This window comes from Antechinus flavipes, chromosome 4 (genome assembly GCF_016432865.1).
Source record: "Antechinus flavipes isolate AdamAnt ecotype Samford, QLD, Australia chromosome 4, AdamAnt_v2, whole genome shotgun sequence".
Taxonomy (NCBI): Eukaryota; Metazoa; Chordata; class Mammalia; order Dasyuromorphia; family Dasyuridae; genus Antechinus; species Antechinus flavipes.
The window spans coordinates 145,813,413-145,841,209 of record NC_067401.1 but is presented as its reverse complement, the minus strand read 5'-3'; the positions used below and the strand labels follow the sequence as shown (position 1 = coordinate 145,841,209).

The 27,797-nt window shown below is 35.0% G+C and overlaps 1 protein-coding gene across 2 annotated transcripts in view; it reads right to left on the bottom strand.

Annotated features, from left to right (window-relative positions):
- The window catches only part of MAP3K3 (mitogen-activated protein kinase kinase kinase 3), a 90,872-nt gene that overhangs the window by 6,344 nt on the left and 56,731 nt on the right, over positions 1–27,797 (bottom strand). For both annotated transcript variants that reach the window (XM_051994961.1, XM_051994962.1), the window contains 7 exons: positions 19,905–20,038; positions 14,721–14,794; positions 4,350–4,417; positions 3,710–3,802; positions 2,802–2,993; positions 1,595–1,743; positions 163–294 (listed from right to left, as the gene is read on the bottom strand). In XM_051994961.1, the coding sequence (XP_051850921.1) occupies positions 163–294; positions 1,595–1,743; positions 2,802–2,993; positions 3,710–3,802; positions 4,350–4,417; positions 14,721–14,794; positions 19,905–20,038 (842 nt within the window). The remainder of the gene's footprint in view (positions 1–162; positions 295–1,594; positions 1,744–2,801; positions 2,994–3,709; positions 3,803–4,349; positions 4,418–14,720; positions 14,795–19,904; positions 20,039–27,797) is intronic.

The window sequence follows — 27,797 nt, the reverse complement described above, 5'->3', positions numbered from 1 at the left end:
TAGTACCTGGCCCACTGGAGGCACTAAATAAATGCATGCTGTTTAATCTGCTTCTTTGCCCCCTACCAACCCCATGGCCCCATCTTCATTCCCACTTCAGATTATGGCCCATCTTTTCTTCCCCTTTAAGCTAAGTGCCCAGCTGTGCCCCACCTAGCATACCCCTGGCATGTACTCCATAAAGATGGTCAGGGTCTTCTCAGAGCGATCACGGAGACAGCCGTAGTACTGCACGATGCGATCATGCTGCAAATTCTTCAACAACTGGATTTCACACTCAAGGGCACTTACCTCCTAGGGGATGAGAGAAGGAAGTCCTGTTGTCCCCACATATCCTGACTGTCTAGTCTTCCAGCTATCACCATGGGCCTATCAGAACGTGGGAAGCTTTACTTGTAAGATCTTTCTATCTATTGCCCTGCCAATTGGACTTTAGATCCACCAGGGCTCTAATTATTTGCTTTTAACCATATTTTTAGGAAAAGTGAAAAAAATCTTATCTCTGGCCTGGACTAAACCTAGTATGGCTTTCTATAGGGTAGAATATGAAATAATTTCCACTGTCTAGATCCAAGTGGTTTCTTTGGATTTTCTTCCCCTGTCTCTTCTTCCTTTAATTAATGTACCTTCCACTAGGAGTCAAACAATATCTCTTCTCTTCTTAGATCTCAATTTCTTCAAAATGTCTGAGTTAATTAAATTAATAAAAATCGAGGGTAGAAAAGGGTATTGGGAATTTTAGGGGGAGAAAATTTTCCTTAAAAAAAAAAAAGGACTTTTTTTTAAAGGAAATTTTTCTCCCCCTAAAATTCCCATTACCCTTTTCTACCCTCAATTTTTACTAATGACAAATGAGTTTCTTAAGAGAGAAAAAGATGGGAGGTTCCTGGATTTCTTGACAATTTGGAAACAGCTTATGGGGGCAATCTGTAAGGTGAGCCTCTAGATTAGCTAGAGTATCTTTTGCCTGGGAATAAGAAGGCTTTCAAAGGCATAGGAAGCTACTACATCTAGCTAGAGACAGCAATCTTAGCCTCCTTTCAAGAATAGATTTGGTTTCTTTTTCCTTTTTGTACACTTTGAATTTTAAACCTAGAAAGGAGAGCACTTCCAGATACATAGAATACTAACAGAGACTATATAAGAAATCATGAATTCTCAACTTTATACTACTTGGTTTTTTCAAAGTAAACTCCATACGTTATTTTCAAAACTGTTCTGCTCCTTTGTGTTTTCATCTGAATTCCCTTCTGTTCTCTTCTGTATTAATACCAAATTTCAAACTAGATTTCCCTTTGGAATTGGGGTATATGATCCCTAGAATTCAAGCTTGAGTTCTCTGATTAGGGTTCTGTGGAGATTTTCTGTCTGGCACTATTTGCCACTTTCCCTTTTGGATTTCCTGTGTCCATCATCAATGGACAGGTTTCTTCTATTGTGAGTACTGGTGGCATTCTTCAAGCTTTTCCACCCTCATTCTCATCCCAGAGCAGCTACTATAGCAGGGAGAGATTTGATTATTTTATCTTGAAAAAAGCAATAGTGACAAATAAGACCAGCATGACCTGTGAGGAAAGCATGGAGTCCTAATTACCTTGCTTGTTTCAGGACTGTCTGGATCAAACTGAACCTGCTTAGAAGCAAGCTCTCGTCCAGTATCCACATCATAGCACAGGTAGACTCGGCCAAAAGCACCCTGACCCAGGAGTTTCCCCCGACGCCAATTTATGGGAGCACTTGGAGCTATGGAGAGAAAAAATAAAGAGGCTGTTATTAATGCCACATCTTGAACAGCTGAAAAATCTAAGTTCTGGGGGATTTCTTGAACTTTGGCTTCTTATCAATTCAACAATGCAACATCTAGCTATTCAACAGGAAGCCCATACCCTATTTTTGCTTTACTTTGTTGAGTAAAGGGTTGACTAAGGTCAAGGTAAAAGTGTTCTGTTGTAAAAATCAACTATTTTTATTTAGAAAGTTCTTCCATATTTTAACAGTGTTCATTTTCACCTCGATATACATATGGCAGCATTAAAAAAGAGTTTCATAGATGAAAAATGTAAGGTCCAATGAGGTCAGGTAACTTATTAAAGGATTCCGCATTGCAACAAACATCCCCTTCTTTAACATCTTATTTTCTATCTCCAGCCTCTGTGCAATGACACAAATCATCTTCCATTTTGGGAATACGCACCTTCCTCATCCTTACTTCTCAGAATCACCTGTTCCATCAAACTCCTCTATAACCTTCTTTGTAGCATTTCCCAAACCCAGACAATTGGGAGCAACTTCTTCTACTTTAATTTTTCTTGTATTGTTTTTTCATGGACATACTATATCCTTCCCAATGGAATGTAAAATTCTTGAGGGTAAAGTTTCATTTTTCTTTTTGTATTCTTTAGCAACTAGCACAACGCTGAATAGCACAAGTGCTTAGTAATGTTTACACATTGAAATGAATGATGGAGGAAGGTCTAAACTTGGATTTACTGAAGTCTCATAACCCAAAGCTTTCCACTTGAGTATGCTGGGTCAGATATACCAATTCAATGCTGAGTCTAAGAGCATCTCAAAACAGCTGTATGTTGATGTTTATATAGATTTTGGAAATCATTTGAGAAAGGGCACTAATTTATATTCTGATCTGTTACTCATTTCCCTATATGGGCCTTCTCTAAAAAATATGGACATTAGTCTTGAAGGGGTGACTTGTGGGCTCTGAGTGCTTGTTGATAGCTCTCCTCAATCTCTTTCTTTTTTCTTTCCCAGGAAAGTCCTTTCTGCCAAATGCAGAGCCTTACACTTGGTGGGCACATTCCTCTCCTGTACAGTGAGAGCATTTTCGCTGTCTGCATTCCACAGACGCCCTCGAGGGTCCAGGTATTGCACTGCCAGTCCCAGGTTCTCTCCATTTGTGCTCAGGGAACGACTGGAGGGGACCAATGTGAACAGGTTCCCTTGATGACGTCTTATTCGGGGAAATGTTCTCCGGCCTACAATAATTTGGGAAAAGAGGACAGAGAAAATAGGATTACTCATCAATAAAGTTTGCTGTTCAAACACTGGCAAGAATCCAAGACTTTGGATGGGATGAAATGGAATGATAAAACCACCTACATTTAGTTGCTTTTACCACCTGCCTAGCTCATCTTAGAGTAGCTACTACCTAATTTATTTGGAAATATATAGACTAAAAGCAGAAAAAAAATGAAGCAGGGAATTATTTATGGGACATAAAAGCCACAAGCTAACCTGCAGAAGAGCAGCTCTAGGAGACAACATAAAAGGCCCAGTGCACACTCCTCCAAGTCCCCTAAGCAGTAATCCTGCTTCCAAAGAACTTAAGTTAAACATTAAAGACTTAAGAGTTTCTGAACAGTTTATTGTGATAGATAAGGTCAACATGGAGTTCAGGAGCAGGTACTTTGAAGATAGTTTCTACTGTCTCTAAAAAAATAGGACTGAAAAGCAATTTTTTTTTTCCTATTCCCAGTTTATGGCATCTGGAACACATCCCTTTAGTGAAAAGGGAACACGTGGGACTCTGGGTGAAGTTACATAGGGGCAGGACAATGTAATCCTTTTAGACAAAACCATGGCAGTCGATGATAACTCTATAAGAAACTGAATGACAGACTTCTCTTGCTCTTCTTTGTTACTCATACAGGAAGAAGCACATGATAACCAGCAGAAGGAGGGGGATGCTTACCATCATTGTAGTCCTTGTGGTGAACAGAGACATGGTAACGACGGGGATATGTTCCACCTTTTACCCCTTTGTCATAGAGCTGAGTGTCACGATCTGAAAGAGATATAGAGAGGAATGGGTAGATGGCCAACAGTCTTACTTTCACAATCTGGCTTTAACCTATCTCTTGAAAATGATTTCATCTTATTCCCCCTATCATGATTTAGTCTAATGGATCACTTGCTATAACTTATATAACATTATGTCTTCTGTTTCCTATCTTTGTATAAGCTGCCCTCTATTTCTGAAATGTTCTCTCTTTACTCTCTGCTTCTCAGAAACTCTAGCTCCCTTCAAAGCTTAGCTCAAGTGCTATCTTCCTACATTGGACCTTCTCTCATTCCCCTAGTTGTTATCTCCACTTATTTTATATTTATACATATTGTTTCTTCTAATGGAATGTAGTCAACTTCTTGAAGTAAGGATAATTTCATTTTTGTCTGGCTCACAGTAGGTTATTTAATAAATGCATGTTGAATTGAATTGCTCTGGATTACCTCAGAGATGCTCAGTGATGCGAAGGGCAAAGCTGCTACCATCTCTTCCCAACAGGCACCAAATCTCTGACAAGACTGGTCACCTCTGATCTAAAGCAACTCACCTGAATATTCTTGTCTGTTATCTGGGAAACTCTGGGCTCTAGACATCCGAGATTTCCGAAAGGAGGGACTAATGAAAAAAGCAAATGCATGAACAAATAAAGAAATGTACAAATACACCTTTCAAGAAATATCTTAAGGAGTCCAAAAAAGGCAGAGAATGACCACTTGGCAGTAAAGCTCTCTTCTGCCTTGGCAGATGAAGATGATGTTCTATTCTTCAGCAGTTTGAAGTAGTAAAGGCTTGGTGTTCTCTTACATTCAATTCTTTCTTTCCCTTAGAATGATGCCTAAATGCAACAATGCATTTTTAAGAAACCACCTGATTCCAAAATGCTAGTTGGGATGAGAACTGTACACCCACCCCTCCAACCTTCAACCAAGGAGAAAATCTCAGGAAATCCCAGATAATATTTCACTAGGATCTCTCTTTTAAACTTCTTCTTATTAGATAATAAGGGGAGAATCCAAGAGATGTAGACATTTTTTTGCCTCAAATAATCATGGCCTCAAATGTCTATGCAAAAAATGCATAATAGATAATAAAAAGATAATGAGATCCATAACTATAATGGAAATAAAGTCAACTGTGAGAAGCAACAAACCACCTCTGAGTAAAAAAGACATTCTTTCTGCTACAAAAATAGGACACAGGGCTGTATGCATTTATCAGTTCACGAATGCAATGTAATTGTGGAAAGATTTACTTTATTCAAGAGGAAAAGGATAAGTAAAAGGATGTGCTGGAATTTGGGGGAAGAGAAGCATTCTATATAAAGAAGATCATGGGCTTCTTCAGGTCTTAATGTTTACTTGGATTTTCTTCAAGTGAAGAAACAAGTGAAGGAAAGTGAAACAAGTGAAGAAGTGAACAACAGCTAACAAGGAGGAAAGAATGGTGGAAAACATTTGGATGAAGGTCAAGACAGCCAAAAACATTAGTGATATTCTCAATGGAGGATATTAGAAGACATGTAGTCAAAAAGGTGAAATGGCTAAGGAATTTAAGAAACAGATCACAAGCCTCAAATAGGGAAGTATGAACTATGGCAACGATAGGATACTTTAATTATTCAAAGATTTTTGGAATTCATTCTCTAACAAAAGCAGAAGAGATAACTTTTTTTTACTTGTCTTAATAATAGTTTCACTCATCAAAAAGTAGAGGAACCACAGAAAGGAAATTCTGTTTCAAACCTGATTCTTACCAAAATTGATCCCTGGGGAGAAATGATGAGCCCTTGGAGAGGAAGTGACCACTTTGTCTTAGATTTGTGATAGAGGAGAGGAAACTAGAGCATAGTATGGCTTGCACTCTACTTCTGAAGAGTAAGTTTCAAAGAGTTTAGAGAAAGGATAAGTAAAATCTCATGACCTAAAAATTTTAAAAGGGAAGTCAAGCCAGGTGGGATGTAAAGCTGCTATGAATTAAATTCTGAAAACAAAAGTAAAGTACTTTTAATACAAAACAAGGTTAATTTGGAGCATTTTTTTCAAAAAATTATTGATAGCTTAAACTTTTTTTCTGAACTGTTCATCTTTTATCTATTGGGAAATAACTTTAAAAAAAAACATTTTTACTAATATAGTTTGTTTCCATATCCTAACTCCCACCATTCCTTATAATAAAAATTTTACAAAGAAAAAAAATTCTGCAAAATGATCAAAACATTGGAAATCTGACTTAAAATAAGTCTTAACAATTACAGATCTTGCATCTTTTCCCACAACTCTGCAAAGGAATTGAAAGATGTATTTTCTCATATATATATATATATATTTTAAAGGGAGGCAGGCTAAGCTTATTCTTTATAGTGTTGCAACACTTATTTTTGATTGCTTCATGGTTGCTGTTCTTTCTATTTATACAACTATGGTCATTGCATATATCTTGTGCATATATTTTACACACAGTTTATCTAAGTCTTTCCATGCTTTTCTGCAATCAAATTTGTTATTTCTTACAGCACAGTAACATTACATTATATTCATATGCCAGAATTTGTTCTGACATTTGTCCCTAAATAGGCATCTACTACTTAGAGCCTAACTTGGGGTATATATCTAGCAGTGGAATCTCTGGGTCAAAAGGATATGAATATTTTAGCCAATTTATTTACATAATTCCAATCTGCTTTCCAAAATGTTTGTGCTAACTTGTAACTTCATTAACAACACATTACTGAGGCCAGTCTTTCCATAATTTCTTCAATGTTGACAAAACCCTTCTTTTTATCACCTTTGCCAATTTGCTGAGAACAAGGTTGGAAACCTAAGAATAGTTTTGATGTGCACTTCTCTTATTAATGATTTGAAGCATTCTTTAATTCAGTATATAACAGAAGGCAATTCTTTTGAGAACTGTCTTTTTAAAAAATATTTAAAAACTATTTATCTATTAAGGGAATGGTTTTGGGTCCTCCAATTTTCTTTTAGTTGATAATGTATCTTAGATATCAAGCCTTTATATGAAAAATATGATGGAAAGATTTTTGACTGTTTCCCTTATTTATTCTGATTATGCATAAGTTTTTAATTTCATGCAACAAGAATTATCTATTTTATTTTTGTAATTGACTTCCTCCTTTCATTAAGAACTAATCTCCTCTTCCCTCTATTAATTATTTGCTGCATATAACTTCCTTTGTATATCTTGGTTTGCATATTGTTTTCCCCATTAAATTATAAACTCCTTTAAGGTAAGAAAAAAAACAAAACTAAACTCCTACTTACAGCTGAAAAAGCTATATGATCTGCTTCTCTTCTAATTTTTTAACGACATGATCCATGTTCAGACTGTACATCCATTTTAAATGTATTAATGGAATCTATTCTAATAAGAAGCTTATCTAATGATTCAGGCCAGTTCCAATGGTCTTGTGATGAAGAGAGCCATCTGTTTCCAGAGAAAGGACTGTGGGAACTGAGTGTGGATCACAACATAGCATTTTCACTCTTTTTGTTGTTGTTTGCTTGGCTTTTGTTTTCCTTCTCATCTTTTTCCTTTTTGATCTGATTTTTCTTGTGCAGCATGATATTTGCGGAAATATGTACAGAAAAATTACACATGTTTAACATATATTGGATTACTTGCCATCTAGGGGAGGAAGTGAAAGGAAGGGAGGTAAAAATCACAAGATTTTATAAGGGTAAATGCTGAAAATTATCCATGTATATATTTTGAAAATAGAAAAGCTTTTTTTTTTTTTTTTTTAAAGAAGCTTATCTAAGCTTATTTTCTGCCAGATTGATTTCCAGTTTTCCCATCAAAGAGAGAGTTCTTAATGCCTGCGTTCTGCATCCAGAGATAACTATGGAGACTGAATGTGGATCAAAATATAGTATTTAAACCATTTTTGTTTGTTTTCTTTCTCGTGATTTTCTGATCTCGTGATCAGACCGCCTTTGGTCTGATTTTTATTGCAACATGACAAATATGGATACATATTTAAAAGAATCATACATATTTAACCTATATCAGATTGCTTGTTATCTTGGGAAGAGAGAAAATAAGGAAAAAAATTTGGAACACAAAATCTTAGAAAAATAAATGTTGAAAACAAAATGAATGTTAGACAACTATCTATACATATATTTGGAAAAATCAAATATTATTGAAAATTAAAAATAAACATTAAGAAGTGTGCTTAAGTTTTATCCTGTTTCAGCCTAATAAATATCATTTCTATTTTTAAAAAGGGAGTTCTTTATTATGAAATTTATGTTTTTAAGTTTATCAAACAATAGGTTATAGAATCATTTCTGATTCTCCTTTTTGTAGTCTATCTACTTTACTATTTTTAAACCAAGACTAAATGGTTTTGATGATGGCTACTTAATAATTATAGTTTGAGATATGAAAGTGCTTCAGTCTTGTTTTCATCATTTCCCTTGATTTCTAGACCTTTTGTTCCTCCAAATGAATTATAGTCAATCCTCAATTTTGATGGGGGTAATGTTCTTAGAAAACAGAACAAAAGTAAAAAACGTGAATGTTGATACATTGAACCTACAGAAAATACGAGGTTAGATTCTCAGGACTACTAAAAACTTTAATTTTTCATTAAAGATTGCTGAAAATACACCTCTGCAAATAATTTTATTTAAAAAAACACTAATTCTGATAATATGCATTTTTTCAACCCATAAAATACAGCAAAATAAAATTGGCAATATGCAAAATATTTTTCCTCATTAGTAATTTCCTATAATCCTGTTACCCTTCTATACTAACATCTCAATTAAAAAAACATCAATTTTGCTGACAGGGGAGGAGATGGGGGAAGAGAGGACAACTGGCACACAAGGTTTTGCAAGGGTTAATGTTGAAAAATTATTCATGCATATGTTTTGAAAATAAAAAAGCTTTAATAAAAAAACAAACAAACAAACATATATTGGATTACCTGCCATCTAGGGGAGGGAGTGAGGAGAAGCAGGGGAAAATTTGAAACACAAGGTTTTGCAGGGGCCAATGCTGAAAAATTATCCACATATGTTTTGAAAATAAAAAGCTTTAAAAAAATACCTCCACCAATTGTAGACAGTATTTTGCTTTTTCTAACATGAAATCTGCAGGATATAAATACTATACAAAAAATAAAATTCTTACAACTAAAATATTTTTTACTTAAATCTTACCTTCCACTATTATCAGATGGCAGTATGAGGATGTAGTATTTTATATAACAAATCATCATCAGTTATACAAACATTCTGACAGGAAGTTTACTTAACACTTTTATTTTCTCACTAAGACTCCTCACTGACTTTGCACTCTTGGGCTTATAATTCAAAGGACCTGAACTTTGCTTTGGAGGCAAAATTCCAACACATCTCTTTAGTTTTAAAGATAAAAAAATTAAAATATGCAATGAATGCATGGGGACCTCTTCACTTTACAAAAGGAGGGTAAACATCTAACAATAGCAGTGAAACATCTAATAGGATACCAGTTATTGCATAAACTTGGCATACATACCTCTCATTTTTTTCTCCACTGTGCACACCTGCAAATCTGCAGTTACCAACACAAGTCAAAATAAAAGTACTAATAAAATCATATGAATGTTTGTTGTTGCTAAAGTGAAACGTATGAATGTTGAAGATTGACTGCATTATTAATTCATCTTGCTCATTAAAGTAATCATTTGGTAGTTTGGTATAGCATTAAAACTATAAATTATCTTTGATAGTATTGTCATTTTTATTATACTGACATGACCCAGCTTCAAGAGCTGAATATTATTTCAAGTATTTAAATTGTTTATTTCTTTAACAAGCATTTTATAATTAAATCTCTGAATATTAACTTCATTTTGGTACACTGACTCCCAAATATTTTATTCATTTTGTAGTTATCTGAATGGGATTTGCTTTTCCATTATTGCCTCTTAGATTATGTAATAACACAGAAATTCTGTATTTTTTGATGAGTTTTTTAGTTGGCAACTTTGCTGAAGCTACTATCTCAATTAATTTCTTTGCATCATGTCAACAGTAAATAGGATAGTTTTGTTTCTTCTTTCACTAACTTGAAGCCTTTCTTTGTTACTATTGTTATTTCAACCATTTATAAAACCATATAGTTGGGAAAGGTAATATTTTTCCTGTAATTTCTAGGAAATCTTCTAGTGTATCCCAGTATACGTGCTACTTTCTTTGGGTTGTAGATAAGATACTTTTTATTATATTAGAAAAGGATCCCTCTAGGTCTTTGATTTGTAGGTGTTTTTAAAAAAAGCACAAATCACTGTTTTGGGGAAAGTGTTTTTGTACCTATGGAGATAATTATGTTTAGGAAATAATTATGGAGATATTTTTGTTTTTAATGGCACTTGTTCTTAAAAAATTGTTCTAATTGTATTTATATCTTAGCTATTGTGCTTCTTGCAGATAAATCTGTTAAGATTTTTTCCCTCAGTTAACACTTTCTTTTATAATTCTAACTACATTGCTTTTATACACACAAAAACTTTTCAATTTTATAATATAAATCATTTTATTTCCTGTGATCATCTTTCTTCTTAGTTTGAACAAGTACAATTTCTCAATCCATAGCTGTAAAATTATCTTTCTGTTTCTTTAAAATTGCACAATCTTCTATATCTACATTATATTTGGAGCTTACTGTAACACATTTTATAAAATGTTAATCTAATCATTTTCTCAGACTGCTTTTCAGTCTTCCTAAATTATGAGCCTTTATCCCCATAATTAGTATCAATGGGTTTATCAATCACTCTGATACAATATACAACTACTTCCAGATTTAATGTACATAATCAATTCTTTTTTTTTTTTTTTTAACTTTTTATTGATAGAACCCATGCCAGGGTAATTTTTTACAGCATTATCCCTTGTAACTCACTTCTGTTCCGATTTTTCCCCTCTCTCCCTCCACCCCCTCTCCCAGATGGCAAGCAGTCCTTTACATATTGAATAGGTTACAGTATATCCTAGATACAATATATGTGTGCAGAACCAAACAGTTCTCTTATTGCACAGGAAGAATTGGATTCAGAAGGTAAAAATAACCTGGGAAGAAAAACAAAAATGCAAGCAGTTTACATTCATTTCCCAGTGTTCTTTCTTTGGGTGTAGCTGCTTCTGTCCATCCTTGATCAACTGAAACTGAATTAGCTCTCTTTATCGAAGAGATCCACTTCCATCAGAATAAATCCTCAAACAGTATCGTTGTTGTGGTATATTACATAATCAATTCCAATGATCACTTTTTCTATTTTTCTTTCAGTACCAAATAATTTTGATGAGTACTTTTTTATACGATTGTTAGCCCTTGTGTTCTTTCCACTTTTTTTTCATGATTTCTCCCTTTACATTCTTCCCTTTTGTTCTTTCAGATAAATATTATTATACTTTTGCCTAGTTTGAGAAAATAATCTTTTGGTAGTTTAAAATATTAGCCTGAAACTAAATGTGTAAGTATGTTAACATTACAATTTTTATTACCGTATAAACTCGAGTATAAGCCTAGTTTTTCTGCCCAATTTTTGGGCAGAAAATCCCCTCCTCGGCTTATACTCGAGTCGCTAGATAAAACATGTATAAATATCCCTTTGAATGCCCCCTTGCTGTGTAGTATACAGCGCGAGTGCCGACTGTGATACTACAGGGCCGGCCGTTGCTATGGTGATGTGGCTGTTCCTGTATTATCACAGTGGATAACCGGACTGTACACGAATGCTGGCAACCGCTCTACATACATATACCGACACCTGCTCTCCTCCTCTGCGGGCACCGGTGCGCTACCTAAACCTACTGATATAATAAGTTTTCCCAGATTTTTGGGTTAAAATTAGGGGCCTCGGCTTATATTCAGGTCGGCTTATACTCGAGTATATACGGTACATAAGCATAGCTCAACCTGAAACAATGAACTTTTCTTTAATTACTTAAGTCTTTATTTCTGTAAAGACTGTATTCGTAAAATTCCTTTGTGGTAAAGCTTATCCCTTCTCAAGTTGTTTTTTGTTTTAAAAAAAGTTATGGTAAATTTTGTTGGTAATATACAAAAAATTTATTTTTTTGGTGATTTTACTGTAAATCGTGAATTAATTTTAGATGAATGTTCAAGGTTCTCTAAGTAAAGTTCTCTAAGTAAAGCATTCTCTAAGTAAAGACACTGAAATCTGCTGTATCTATAAAATCCAAATAATTTTGTTTTTTCTTTATCTACCTAACATCTTTATTCCCTCAATTTCTCTGGCTATGGAATATTGATTCAAAACTAACCTAATAAAGTACAAGGAAGTTTATCACCAGAAATTTGGTTACCAAGGAATAGTTTTGTTTTGTTTTGGCCATAGCTAAGATAATAATATTTTTAAAGCAAATTCTCTTGAAATACTATAGTAAACCTTTTACTAAAAAATCCCAGAAAAATTCACTCCCCTAAAGGTAGGGGAAAAGGAAAGACTAGAATAGACAGGTAAGTGAAGAAAAAATGTACAGGGATGGTACCTCCAGGTACCATCAAAAAAAGAACCAGAAGTTGAGTAGCTTGTGCCAAGAAAAGTGAGAAAATGAGCTTATAGTCTTCTAGAGTTAGATCACAAGTCTGACTGAAATAGTTAACTTTAAAAAGGCCCATATTTTGCTGATGAGTAAGTTAGTAATATTATTTCTTTAATCTAATACAAGAACCTTTTCTCTCTCTCATCAAGTCTTTCTCACCTAAAGTATAAGAACCCATATATTATTCATAGACATAAAGGAAAGCTAGAAATTTTTTCCCTCATCAGAAAGCCTTGGATTAAAATGTAACTTTTTACTTTGAAGACCATCAGTATGGTCTAGAGCTAGATCTGGCTCCTTTATTGTTCAGAGAACAGACTCTGCTCAGGCTCTCCATCACAACAGGACAAGGGCTGGTAACAGAGGTTATTGTTGTCAAAGGCTAATTAGGAAAAAACTATTTTTAGTGACAAGTTTCTTTCTTTCTTTTTCTATTAAAGCTTTTTATTTTTCAAAACATATGCATGAACAATTCTTCAACATTAGCCCTTGTAAAATCCTGTGTTCCAATTTTCACCTCTTGCCCCATGCCTTCCCCTAGATGGTAAGTAGTCCAATACATGTTAAACATGGTAAAATATATGTTAAATCCAATATATGTATACATATTTACACAATTATCATGCCACACAAGAAAAAAAAGAGAAGCAAAATAAAATGCAAGCGCTATGTTGTAAACCACACTTAGTTCCCACAGTTCTCTCTCTTGGTGCACATGGCTCTCTTGATCACAAGATCATTGGAACTGGACTCAATCATCTCATTGTTGAAGAGAGCCATGTCCATCAGAATTGATTATTTTATAGTTCTGTTGCCATGTACAATGATCTTATGGTTCTGCTCATTTCACTTAGCAGCAGTTCATGTAAGTCTCTCCAGGCCTCTCTAAAATCATTCTGCTGGTCATTTCTTACAGAACAATAATATTCCATAACATTCATATGCCATAATTTATTCAGCCATTCTCCAATTGATGGGCATCCACTCAGTTTCCAGTTTCCTGTCCCTACACAAAGGGCTGCCACACACGTTTTTGTACATGTGAGTCCCTTTCTCTCCTTTAAGATCTCTTTGGGATATAATCCCAGTAGAAATGCTGCTGGATCAAAGGGTATGCACTGTTTGATAACTTTACGAGCACAGTTCCAAATCGCTCTCCAGAATAGTTGAATGCATTCACAATTCCAACAACAATGCATCAGTGTCCCAATTTTCCCACATCCCCTCCAACATTTGTCATTATCTTTTCCTGTTATCTTGGCCAATCTGACAGTTGTATAGTGATATCTCAGAGTTGTCTTAATTTGCATTTCTCTGATCAACAGTGATTTAGAGCACCTTTTCATATGATTAGAAATATTTTCAATTTCTTCATCTGAAAATCGCCTATTCATATCCTCTGACCATTTAACAACTGGAGAATGGCTTGAATTCTTAATAAATTTGAGTCAATTCTCTATATATTGTAGAAATGAGGGCTTTATCAGAACCTTTGAATATAAAAATGTTTTCCCAATTTATTGCTTCCTTTCTAATCTTGTCTGCATTAGTTTTGTTTGTATATAACCTTTTCAACTTAATATAATTAAAATTATCTATTTTGTGATCAATAATGATTTCCAGTTCTTCTTTGGTCACAAATTCCTTCCTCCTCCACAGGGCTGAGAGGTAATCTTATGTTCTTCTATTTATTTATAATCTCATTCTTTATGTGATCATGAAACATTTCAACCTTAACTTAGTATATGATGTTAGGTGTAGGTCAATGACTAGTTTCTGCCATATTAGTTTCCAATTTTCCCAGCAATTTTTGTCAAATAGTGAGTTTTTATCCCAAAAGCTGGGGCCTTTGGGTTTGTCAAACACTAGATTGCTATAGTTACTGACTATTTTGTCTTGTGAACCTAATCTATTCCATTAATCAACTACTCTATTTCTTAGCCAGTACCAAATGGTTTTGATGACTGCTGCTTTATAATACAGTTTTAGATCAGGTACAGCTAGGCCACCTTCATTTGTATTTTTTTTCCATTAATTTCCTTGAAATTCTTGACCTTTTGTTCTTCCAGATGAATTTTTTGTTATTTTTTCTAAGTCAGTAAAATAGTTTCTTGGGAGTTTCATTGGTATAGCATTAAATAAATAGATTAGTTTAGATAGTATTGTAGTAATAAATTTCTTCTCCAGGAAAGTGAAGTTTGTCCCCACATGGGCAGTTCCTTTTGGGAGAACCTTGGCTAAAGCAAACAGAACTGAGGAGGATTAGCTAACTAATCTTCAATCTACTGGTATAAAAACAAAAACAAAACCCTACTGTGGCTGGTCATACTACTTACCTATCTGCTGATCTGTCCAAGGATTGACAACTTCCTGACACGGAGTTCTCAGCACTGCTTAGAGGATCCAGCATCTGTAAAGAAACACCATATAACTACGCCTGGCAGATGGAAGGCCTTCATAATCTGCCCCTTTCTATCTTTCTCATCTATCTTACTCAGCTCCACACACTTTGATGTAGTGATACTTCCATCTTCTCACTCCAAGCATTTTCACTGGCTGTACGCCCCTTGCTTGGAATGCTCTTCCCCTTCCCCTCTGCTTCCTAGCTTCCCGGATTTCTTTCATGTCCCAGCTAAAATCCTCCATGTTTAAGTAGGCTTTCCCTATCTCCTTAATGCTAGTGCCTTCTGCTTCTGACAGATGGTTTTTATGTTGTTCTCTCCATCAGACTGGAGGCTTCTTGAGAATCCTCCTTTTTTTTGTATTCCCAGTGCTTAGAATAATACTTGGCACATTGTAGGCATTTAATAAAGGTTTGTTGACTATATTTACACAATATTAGCTGTCTCTACTTTTTTTATGATATTTTTAACCATTTCTTGGGCAAAAAGGTTTGTATGCAAAATTCTGTGATGGTAGAAATGGCAAGATTTGGGAAATGTGGGATGAGGGAGAGTGAGTAGTTAAGAAAATACTGAGATCTAAATGCCAAGAGAATAAGAACCCAAAAAATTAAACAGATGGTGATGCCTACAATATAAATAGGGAAGTCTTGAAGAGATGAAAAGTTTAGGAAGGTATTAAGTTGTTTTAGACACATTGAATTTAAGATGTCTTCAGGATGCAGTGTCTCTACTGGGTCTATATCGCAAAAAAGGGAAGGACCCACGTGTGCAAAAATGTTTGTGGCAGCCCTTTTTGTATAGGCAAGGAATTAGAAACTGAATGGATGGAGAATGGTTGAATAAGTTAGATATATGAATGTTATGGAATATTATTGTTCAATAAGAAATGATTAGCAGGATGATTTTAGAGACCAGGAGAAACTTACATGAACTGATGATAAATGAAATGAGTAGGCAACAAGATTATGTGATGATCAATTCTGATGGATGTGGCTCTTTTCAACAATGAGGTAATTCAAGGCAATTCAAATAGACTTGGGATAGAAAGAGCCATCCACATCCACAAAAAGAACTATGTAGACTGAATATGAATCAAAGCATAGTAAGTTCACCTTTTGTTGCTGCTGTTTGTTATTTTTTTCTTATTTTTTTTTCCTTTTTGATCTTTTTGTGTGTGTGCAGAACACATATATATATATATATGTTTAGAAGAATTGCATATGTTTAACCTATATCAGATTGCTTGCTATTTTGAGACAGGAAAAAAAAAATGGCACTCAAGATTTTACAAAGGTGAATGCTGAAAATTATCTTTGTATGTATTTGGAAAAATAAAATACCATCTGGAAAAAAATGTCTTCAGGATATCTAATTTGAAATCTCCAAAAGGCAACTGGTAATTTAGAACTAAAGCTCAGTGGAGCTATGTAGTAGTACGGGCACCAAAATGTAATGTTCTCTGTTTGGGTTTCCTGGAGGTCTCTGGGAGCAGCCTTTCTTTCAGTTCAGTAATCACCACATGAGTAGTCAGGGGTTAAAGTCCAAATCCTTTATTCTCTCTTTCCAAGTTTTGTCTCCTTTCCTGGGGCCCTGTTAGCTTTCTTAGGGGCCTATCTCTCTCCTTGATTCCGAGAGCTTGAGCTCCCACCTGTGTTCTCTGCCCTCTGAATTTCTCTGAATTAATCCTGGCTGAGGTTCCTAGTTTACATGCTTTACACTGAGTATAAACGAATCATTATATCACTAGGAAACCATTATTTGTTGTAGGATTAAATCAATGCTAAACTAGATTTAACCATTGTCTCCTCAGTTCCATTTAGTCCCTTGTTTCAAGTTCTGGCCCATAACACCGCTAGAACTAGCTAAATCTAGGGTCACTTGTATAGAAATGATAGTTAAACCATGGGAACTGATGAGGCTACAAAAGAGGAAGAGTGTGTGTGTGTGTGTGTGTGTGTGTGTGTGTGTGTGTGTGTAAAAATATCTTGGAGAAAAGTGTCAGTAGTGACTAATGTAGCAGATAAAAATTGAAAAAGATTAAGACTGAGAAAAGACCATCAGATATGGCAATTAAGAAATCACTGATAACTTTGGGGAGTCAAGTTAGGGTTAGAAGCCAGAATGCAGAGTTAAAACGAGTGAGTAAGAGAAGAGAAAGAAGAGGTAGCAAGTACAGACAACTTTTAAAAATAATTTGGCTAAGAAAGGGAAAAAATCGATTGAGAGGGCAGTAGGGTCTAGTGAAGGTTATTTAAGATAAAGGAGACTTAGACATATTTGATAGTGAGGGGGAAGGAGTCATGTGATAGAGAGAAGTTGAGGATTCAAGAAATGGAGGGTGGGATGATTGGGCATTCAATCTCTTGAAGATAGGAAGGGATGAAATTAAGCACACATAGGCTAAGTTTGGCAAAGAGAAGTGCTACTATTTTGTCAGCGACTTGAGAGGGAAAGGAAAAGTGAGTAGGAATTAATCTCAAGGAATTTTGAGGGAAACTTAGGTTGAATGGCCTCCTTTTTTTTTTTTTTTTTTTTAAGTAAAGAATCAAGATTCTCAACTGAGAGAGTGGGAGTTGGGGGGATAAAAAAATGTGGTCTTAAGTGGAGAAAAGGCAAACTGATGTATGCCTATAGTTTGATAAATTTTTCTTTTAACTATTCAGATGCTAAAAATCTGTATTAAATACTGATTGAATTTCATTATCCATGGTGACTGTAAGCATAATGTAATTTGTCTGCTATGTCTATATTTAGTGTTCCTTTGCATGAGATCATGACTGCTATGTCTGGCTTTTAAAATTAATCTAAGAGATAAAATTATGCTCCAACTCTTCATTTTTATTGTGTGCATCTTTTTGTTTGAAGTGTTTAAGATGCTTTCAAAAAATATCGTTTAATTCTGCTTCCTAATCCACTCTACTAGTCTCTTCTGTTTTTTCTAAATTCATTCATTTAAGTTCACTATTATGTATTTTTCCTTCCATCACATACTCTTCCATTTCTCCTCTTTTCCCCTCACCTAAACTTTTCTTTACCAAGAAGAAGTTTGGAGAAAGAGAAGGAATGTGATCAATGCTGTATGTATGTATGTATGTATGTATGTGTGTGTGTGTGTGTGTGTATACACACACATACGTATATATATATATATATATATATATATATATATATACACACACATATATAAATATAAATATATATATAAATAAAAAACTGAAGTGATCAGCTCCCACTTCAAAGCTCCTTTTCCTTAAGTCCCTACACTATAAATACATGACTAAATGCTTTGACTAATGCTTTTCCTTAAAAGTTACTGAACTCATCCTAGAGACTTGATTGTACACTGAAAAAGATTCCTAGTAGCCTAAGTATGAAAGTCAACACATGAGTAGTCAAGAGATCCTCTCTTAACATCAGCATATCTCCAAGATAAATGTGGAAAAACTATGTCAAATTGCATCAATGTTGTATTTTTGCTAAATACTTCTTATTCATTACTTTCTTACTTAGTGATTGAATCAACTCCTATTTATAAATTTATTATCTCTAAAGTACTCAGATATCTATATATTCAACCTGAGGTTCTCTCTCCAGTTCCACTGGACTTATCTAGACATTTTAAAGTGGATATTCAATAAACATCTCAAACTTAAAAATTGAACTCATTATGTTTCCCAAAATCCAACTCTCTTCCAAACAATTTTTACTGATGAGAGGCCACCATCCTTCGGGTCAACAAGATCCACACCCTCTTTGCTATTTTCCAAATCCTCACTCCTATTCATCTCACATATCTAATCAGTTGATAAAGCTTAATAGTAACTACTTCATATTTGTCGCTTTTGCTTTGCTCATGGTCACTAACCCCATTCTGAGCTTCATTGCCACTTGCCTAGATTTGCTATAGCAGTCTCTTCACTGGTTTTCCTACAGCAAGATTCTTTCTATTCCAATCTATCTTCCAAAGAGTTGTCAAGGTGATTTTCTTAAAGTGAAAATCTGACCATGTCACTCGCTGCCTCAGCAAACTTCAGTGACTCCCCATTGTTTCTAGGATCCAATACAAGCTCCTCTATTTATCTTTTAAAGCCCTTTACAATCTAACCCCAACTTGTCAAAATTTTCAACCTCAAAGGAGATAATTATATGTTATATAGTTACATAATATAATAAATATTAATCTCTTTCCTACCCAGGTTGAGCCAAACTAGCCTTTTTATTTTCCTTAATACAGGACGCTTCATCTTTCATCTACACTTTTGCACTGGCCATTCCCATGCCTGGAAATAAAATTCTGCTTGGCAACTACCTCTTAGAATCTCTGCTTAAGGAATATCTACATGAAGCCCCAGCTATTTGTGCCTCACTCCAAAAATGTATCTTGTATTTCTTTTGTATATTTTATATATATATATATGTATATATATATGTGTGTGTGTGTGTGTGTGTGTGTGTGTGTGTGTGTGTGTGTGTGTGTGTGTATGCATGCTTGTTATTTGTCCACTACACTGTAAGTCTCCTCTGATAGAATATAAGCTTCCTTAAGAACAGAAACTTTCCTTTTTTATATTTGTACTCCCAGTAGGCTCTTATTAAATGCTTGATTAAAATTATCTCATTCTGATTCCCCTTCAGTAAGCAACTTCATGATTATTATTATTTTTTAAACTTTATTTCTATGGCTAGAAATTAAGAATAGTATCTTGGAAAACCTTCCCAGGAAGAGCACATCATTCTTTAAATTAAGAAGTTGAAGTTCTGATTTACAAATCAGTATATTGTGAACTTATTGTGGCTCAATCCCTTGGAGCCCTATTGGGCTTAATAGAGTGAAAAAAAAAAAAAAAAGATTATGAACCAGAAAAATTGAGATTCAGAAAATAGATGAGGTAATATTATCAACATTGAGTAACCCCAAAAGGGCAATCTGAAACAGTCTGCAAGCCTTACCTACCTTTATTAGAATTTTAAATCATTACTGTTTTATATCAGGTGTCTTGGTCTCAGATGATAATCTCCCCAAGTATCATTCAAATTCTAATCAGGCTCTATCTACCTTTGGGTCAACATACAAGGTTTTACATATTTATGTGGTTCCTACACCTTCATACTCACACATTGTTCACTAGTCTCTGGAATAAATTCCCCTTCACTGTTAATACTGGTGTAAGATCCCTGTCGTGCGATGCGCTGTTGACGTTCTGGCACATAACCTGGGGGAGGTGAGCTTCGGCCAGGGTTCTGGGAGCCTGTAGCACAAAAAGACAATTAAGTATCTTTGATAACAGTTTTTAATAAAAGTTCAGAGAAATGAGCAGCAGGAAAAGAACAAGTGTGTAGTGGGGCAAGTCCAGAGTTTCCAACCCCTGAACAAGCTTCATATATACTATAAGTTGCAAGAATTACAATGGCTCCATTAACTAAAAAAAAACCAGCACAAATCTCTAAAGTAGTCCCAGATTTCCTTATATTGCCATGGCTTCCTCCAATTATAACCTTTGGAATCTTAGCTCCAGAAGCAAATCAAGTCCTATCCTGAGAAAAACATGACTCAGTCAAAAATGAGGCATATATAAGAGCTTAGATTAAGCCATATGACAAAATAAACTCTAGAGAACAAATTTTAATTGATAAGCATATATAGATCGCATTTTCTAAAATTCCCAATCTAGAATAAAAACATTATAATTCACAATGAAGTAAGAAAATAAAATAGCTTGAGGAAGGCTTTGAAATCACCAAATCCAACCACAGGTAAGGAAATCAAAACTCAAAGAGGGGACATTATTTGACCAAAGTCACTCAGATAGAAGCTGGGGTTGGAACAAAGGTCCAGAATTCTCTACCTACTCCTTATCACTTGAATTATTCAAATCCTTTGAGCACGACATGACTCTTCTTCTTTTTAATAAATTAATAAAATTTAATAAATTTTTAGTTTCAAAATACATGCAAAGATATTTTCAATATTCAATCTTGCAAAACCTTGTGTTCCAATTTTTCTCCCTCCCTTTCCCTACCTCCTTCCCTTAGATAGCAAGTAATCTGTTAAACATGTGCAATTCTTCTAAACATATTTCCACATTTATTATGCTGCACAAATCAGATCAAAAAGGAAAAAAAATTGAGAAAGAAAACAAAAAGCAAGCAAACAACAACAAAAAAAGGTGAAAAGAATTATATTGTGATTCTTACTTAATCCCTACAGTTTTCTCCTCTCTCTGGGTGTATGTGATTCTCTTCATCAGCAGACCATTGGAACTAGCCTAAATCATCTCATTGCTGAAAACAGCCATGTCCATCAGAATTGATCATCATATAATCTTGTTGGTGTTTACAATGATCTCCTGGTTCTTCTCATTTCACTCAGCATCAGTTCATGTAAGTTTCTTCAGGCTTCTCTGAAATCATCCTGCTGATCATTTCTTATAGAACAACAGTATTCCTTTATAGTCATATGCCATAACTTATTCAGCTATTCTCCAGTTTCCAGTTTCTGGCCACTACAAAAAGGGCTGCCACAAACATTTTTGCACATGTGGGTTCCTTTCCCTCCTTTATGATCTCTTTCGGATACAAGCCCAGAAACACTGCTGTGTCAAAGGGCATGCACAGTTTGATGGCTCTATGGGCATAGTTCCAAATTGCTCTTCAGAATGGCATAACACCATTCTTAACCAGAATCATTTGGGAAGCTGACAATATTCTCTTCTCTCTTAGAAAGAGTCTAGAAAAAATGACCAGTTCAGGATTTTGAAAGTAATAGTGGAAATTCTGTTACAGTTTTCATTGATTAAAGATTTGGCTATTTAACGGAAGGGGAATTCCTCTTCCCCTGGTCCTATTGCTACTTATTTATTATTCCTTATCAAACCTCAGCTCTGGATTACTCCTCCCATCAGCCTCCTTTTGTCCTAACCAGCTGCCGCTGAATGGGGCCAGAAGAAGAATCACAGCCTTACCTGCTGGCCTGACAAGTTTCATTAAAAAGTCATGTTAAACCAGTTTCAACCAGGCACTCACTTCAGCAAAAGAGTGTTATTATTCTGTGTTAATCAATCCCCTATCTCACTCTCTTATAGAATCTATTCCAAAGCTTCTTCCAGTGATCTATTAACTGCTAAGAATAATGTCTTTTCTTAGTCCTCATTCTTCTTAATCAACCTGCTGCATGTGATTACCCCCCAGTTTCTTCCCCAGGATATTTTTCCCTTTTTGGATTTTTATGACACTGATCTGTTCTGTATCTCCTCCTGTGGCTAACTGCTTCTTCTCAAGTTTGGTTTTGCTTTGGGTCACCATTCATATCATGTCCATAATAAATGCCTGCTGATCTGATTTGACTTCTTTCTACTTTCTTATCTCTTATCTCTGTGATATGCCACATATCTTGCTTCTTATCACAAATTGCTTGGATTATTGCAACACTTCTAACTGATCTCCTGGACTCAAATTTCCCTTCTCTTCAATAGTGATTTTCCATAAGCTCAGATCTGACCACAACTCGGCTATTAGTATTTTTTTGGGGGGGGTGAGGCAATTGAGGTTAAGTGACTTCCCCAAGGTCACTAAGAAGTATCAAGTATCTGAGATCAGATTTGAACTCAGGTCCTCCTGACTTCGGGGAGCTATTAGTATTTTCTAACACTACTCAATCAACTCCAGTAGCTTTCTATCATCCCTAAGATAAAACATAAATTCCTTTGTTTAGCTTTTAAAGCTTATATAATCTGGCCCCAATCTGTTTTTACAATCTCACTATACATTACTCCTCCATTAAAACTCCAAGACCAAGTTGGCCTTCTCTGTTCTTCACCTGACATTCCATCTCTCACCTCCATGTCTCTTCACCAGCCATGCTTTATGCCTAAAATGTACTCCCTCTACCTTACAGAATCCCTTTTTCCTTTTATAATATAGCTCAAGAACTATCAGTCTACATAAAGCCTTTCTTGATACTCTCCAACTACTTTGAGAGAGCTCCCCTGCCTCCAAACTATCTTGTTTGCAAATATTATCTTTACATTAATTTTGTATCTACTTGTAGATGGATTTGTCTCCCCAGTTAGAATGCAAGCTCCCTAAATGTAGCAATAGTTTCTTTCATTATGTTATTAGCCCTTATACACAGTACAATACCTGGCATGTAATATTAAAAGCTCTTTATGAATACTTGTCGCTAACTGCTTCAAGTTTGGTTTTGCTTTGGGTCATCATTCATATCATGTCCATAATAAATGCTTGCTGTTCTGACTTCTTTCTACCATCATATCTCTTACCTCTGTGATACACCACATATCTTACTTCTATTCACACAGCCACCACGTGACTTCGATAAGGATAACAGATAAAGAACTGGAAGGCACTCAAGGAGTCCATCTAGTCTAATCCCTTCTTTTTACAGATGAGGAAAGTAAAGTTCCACAAGTAAAGCTTGTGGTTATCCAGGCATGAGTGCCCAAATAGGGACCTGAGCTCGGTTCTCGTGACACTAAGAAGAGCATTCCTTCTATGGTACTACCTTCTCTGGGTGCAAACTCAGGGCCGTCATCCTTTTCTCTCCTGATTCACTTTGTGCTTGTTACTGGCAGAAGTACGCTACTGACTCAGTTGCCAAATGTGTTATAGACCAGGGCTTCTTAAACTCTCCCCATTTGTGACCCCTTTTCTTCTGAGAAATTTTTATGTGACTCTGGCTATATAAAACATAGGATACAAATCAAACATTTACTGATAATCAATCACAATCTTGTGACCCCCATATTTAATTATAAGATCCTATATGGAGTCATGACAAGAAGTTGGGCCATAAAAATCTTAGATTCTCAGGGAAGATTCTTCTGAGAGGCTTAACAACAAGGTGATTTGGAGCAAGATCTGTGCTGTGATGGACTGAAACAGACACAGATATCTGACAAGACCCTCTAGATTATAGAGAGATGGCAACTTGACAATTAGGCTTCTTCCCTGTGAGCTGGATGGTCTAGGGTCCAATGAGAAATTTTGAGGCATATCCTACCTTTGGAGAAAGCCTAGTCTCTTAATTTTTGATAGTGACAAGAGAAGTCCTCTGACACTAACACTAACACCTATGGAAAATATGAGACTGAAAGAGTCTGGAGAGCCTAGAATTCCCTAGCTGGTTTTGCTCTCTAGGAGATAGAGAGAAGACTTCTATTGAGATTTCTTGTTTGGTTTGTTGTATCCAGCAGAGGCTTACCATTATGACTTATAAATATTAGCTGAGCATTAGAATGGCCCTTTAACCTACACTATTCACTCTGCCCTATTTTCACCCTCTTCCTCACTAAGCTTCTGACAGCTTACACATTTTTAACTAATTCCTACAGTTTCTGAAGATAAACATAAAACTGAAAAAACTTTGGAGTAATCTTGCCAGTTCTTAGTTTTTCCATTAACTTCCTCTGATAGACATTGGTTTAGGGAGACTTCCTTTTCCTGTCCACAGATGTTGGCCTGTGTACAATAACCCCTGGCCCGATGCCTATCAGATAGTAGCTGGCTCTCTGCAAGCCACAGCATGTATTGGAAAAAGTGAAAGTCCCTGACTGGAAATTAAAGCTCAAAAAGCCTTTTGCCATTTTCTCCCAGGCTCTCCTGAGGTTGGTGTATGAACTCACATGAGCCAATCTCACTACCTGGATAACCTATTCCTTTCTCAAAGTCTAACTCTACTGCTACTTCTTTTATGAAATTTTCCAAAATAATCTCAGGCATAATGACTCTCTATTATCTGAATGCCTATGGTATTTTACAATCATTTAAATGATTTTATCCCCTACTGCCTTATATTGTAAATATTTATATACTTGCCTTCCCTTCTCTACCAGACCATCTACTAGACCCTGCTTTGATGTCAAGGATAATGTCTTATACAACTTTGTATTCTGCAGTGATCAGTAGAATGCTTTTACTGCTTCAACGGATCTGATTTCATTTCCTCTCATTGACACAGTCTGCAAATCACTTCTAAGTTCTCATTTTATGTATTCCTGATCCATATTTTCTCATGGATTCTCTAATGAGGACTTAACCATATGTTGGGAATCTTCTGCTTGGTCATTTTACATTTTATGAGTGTAAGTGCAATGTATGAGCTGTCCATAAGTTACATTAAAGTGTTTTTTTTTAAATAAATTATTTCATTGATTCTTTTCTTTCTTATTAGCTAATCATTTTCCAATGACTTTGTTTTTCCTCACGCCAACAGAACTTTCCTTTATAACAAAGATGTATATCTAAGCAAAACAAGTAAATACTTGGGTGTAGAACACTGCTAGAAATATGTGTATCCCATTTATGTTCAGGATGTGTAACTTCATTGCCTTCTGGGTCGTCCATAGTTTTTATTCTTCAGGGATCATGGTTTCCAGGAGTTGTGGTCATGTAGTATCACCAGAACAGTGGTGTTAAAAAGATGGAATCTGTATGTCAAGGAGCAGCCTTGGATCATTAAAAGCACTTCACAATTTCCTAAATGTAATCTAACCTGCTTTCCTCAATTCTGGGCCCATCTTGTCTATCTGCAGTGGCGGTCCTAGATAGATATACTAACTCAAAAGATTGTTAATCCAACTTCTTATCAGTATGAACAATGTGAATTCTTTGTCCATTTGTTTTGTTTTTTTTTTTTGGAGTAGCTTTTAAGCCAAACTTTTGAATAGTTATAATCTTATCCAGGACATTCTATAACCTCCTGGGGTTTGATGCAACAAGCATAATGTTATCTAAAAATAGGAGCATCTAAAAACCTTACAATCTCTATAAAATCTCTGAGTCTATATCCGACATTTCTTAAAAAATACTTTTTGCAAATGTACATCTCCTTGTCATATATCTTGCTTGGTATTAATAACTGAAAATTCATTGAACAGAGTTTTTTCTGTGGTTGCTTATCAAAGAATCCTTAATGATTGTAATATATGCAGACATGTATTGTTGGAAAAAAGCCTTTAAAGAGGTCTTCTGCTCTCACAAGGTTAAAAGCATTTTTTGAAATTAATAAGCAATAAAAAAAAAAAAAGAAATTAATAAGCAATAGTCTGAGCCTGTATTTTTTACACTTTTCAGTCAATTGTGTGAATGTGAACATATACAACATTTCCTGCAAATGCTTCATTTTTTTTGTCATATTTTCAGCAAGACTGCCTATAAATCATCTATAATTCATTATCTTATAAAGATGAAAGAAGTAAATTTCCTCTTTCCTCTTCTTTTTATATTTTTTTCCTCACTAGCTTGCAAAATGATCCTTCAGTGCTTCAGGAATGTATGTATTCAGCCAGATTTCTTGTTTGTATGTACTTGGTTTGATCTCAAAAACTCTTTCTGAGTTAGCCTTACATGTCATTTCCACTTCTTCAAGTGATATACTGAGCAAACACTGAGGTAAATATTAAAATTTTAAATGTGTTGGTTCTGCTATAATTAAAAATAAAAATCATTATTAAAAAGTTCTTCATTATTCAGTTATTTAATATCTTTCTTTCAGTTTCCAAAGCGCTCCTTAAATGACTTGACAGCAGTTTTATGTTAAGTTTTTGAACCTTACATTTAACCTCCACAGTGTTTTGCAAATGAATTTACACCTTAGATTGGTATGCCCTTAATGGCCACTTCTTTATATTTGACAAGAAAATCAACTATTTGCTGGCTGAGTTAGTCTTTGGGATTTTTTTTGTTTCCTCAGAGATGTAACTGCTTTATCTGTTACCTCCTTCAAGGGCCTTGTCTCAAGACTACCTTTTCCCATCTCTGGATGGAGGTGGGATGCTGTGAAAAGTAAGTAAGACTTCCTGGTCTTATATGGATTGGATTAAAAGATTTCTGTGTCCTTTTAACTCTAAGATTATGAAAATTATTAAATTTCTGTAGAAAATAGTGACAAAGTCAATATTAAAATGGTGAAATGTATGCTAAAAGGTAGTACTATTTAGTGTATTTGGTATTTGAATGACTAGATTCAATGAAGTTCAAGGTCAAGCCCTAAGATTCTATCATTGGCCTGGTTCTGTTTAACATGTTTGTCAATGACTTAGATAAAAGCATACACAAGATCTTTATCAAATTTGCAGATAATGAACTCTGTAATGAGAACTAACATGTGAGACAGTTGAGTCAGGATCCTCAAAGAGCAATCCAGAATACTGAATTGAATTTAATAAGGTTACATTTAATAAGGATATATGCAAATCTTATACTGGGGTTCAAAAATTTATTTCAACTCAATAAACATTTATTAAATGCCTACTATATGCAGATACTGTACTATTTGCAGGAATATAAATAGAGAGAAAAAAGCCAGTCTCTGCCTTCTAAAGAATTTATAATCTAATGGGGAAAAACAATACAAGCAAGGCAGCTGAAAAGAAGGAAAGGCATGATATTCTATGGAGTGAGTCAATACCAAATTAAGAAATCAACTTCAGAGGTGTAAGATGAGGGAGGAAAGGCTAGACTACAGATTGTCTGAAAACATATCTGGGTTTTTTAGTAGACTGAAAACTTAATATGTGCTTAGAGTATAAAAATGGCAGTCAAAAAAAAAATTTAATGTGCTCTTAGGCTACTTAAGAAATGAATAGTGTCCAGGACTAAAGAAGTGATATTCCCCATGTAAGATCATATGAACATGTTCAGTTCTAAGGAGCAATTTAGAAAGGTTACTGGACACTCTTCTAGTTTATCAGAAAAGGGTGAATAGGATGGTGAGATATTTCAAAATTATGCCTTCCCAGCTGAAATAATGGGATATTTAACCTGGAGAGGAGAACACTTGATAACTATTTTTCAAATATTTGAATTGTCAGCTGGGAAAAAATATTAGACTTACATTACACAGTCCCAGAGACCAAAAGAAGGAGCAGAAAGTGGAAGTTGAAGACAGAAAGATGTAGGCTTGATATAAGGTGAAATTTCCTAACAATTAGAGTTCTCTAAAAGGAATGAACTGCCTCAGGAAATGATTGCCTTCTCCTCCCCCCTGCT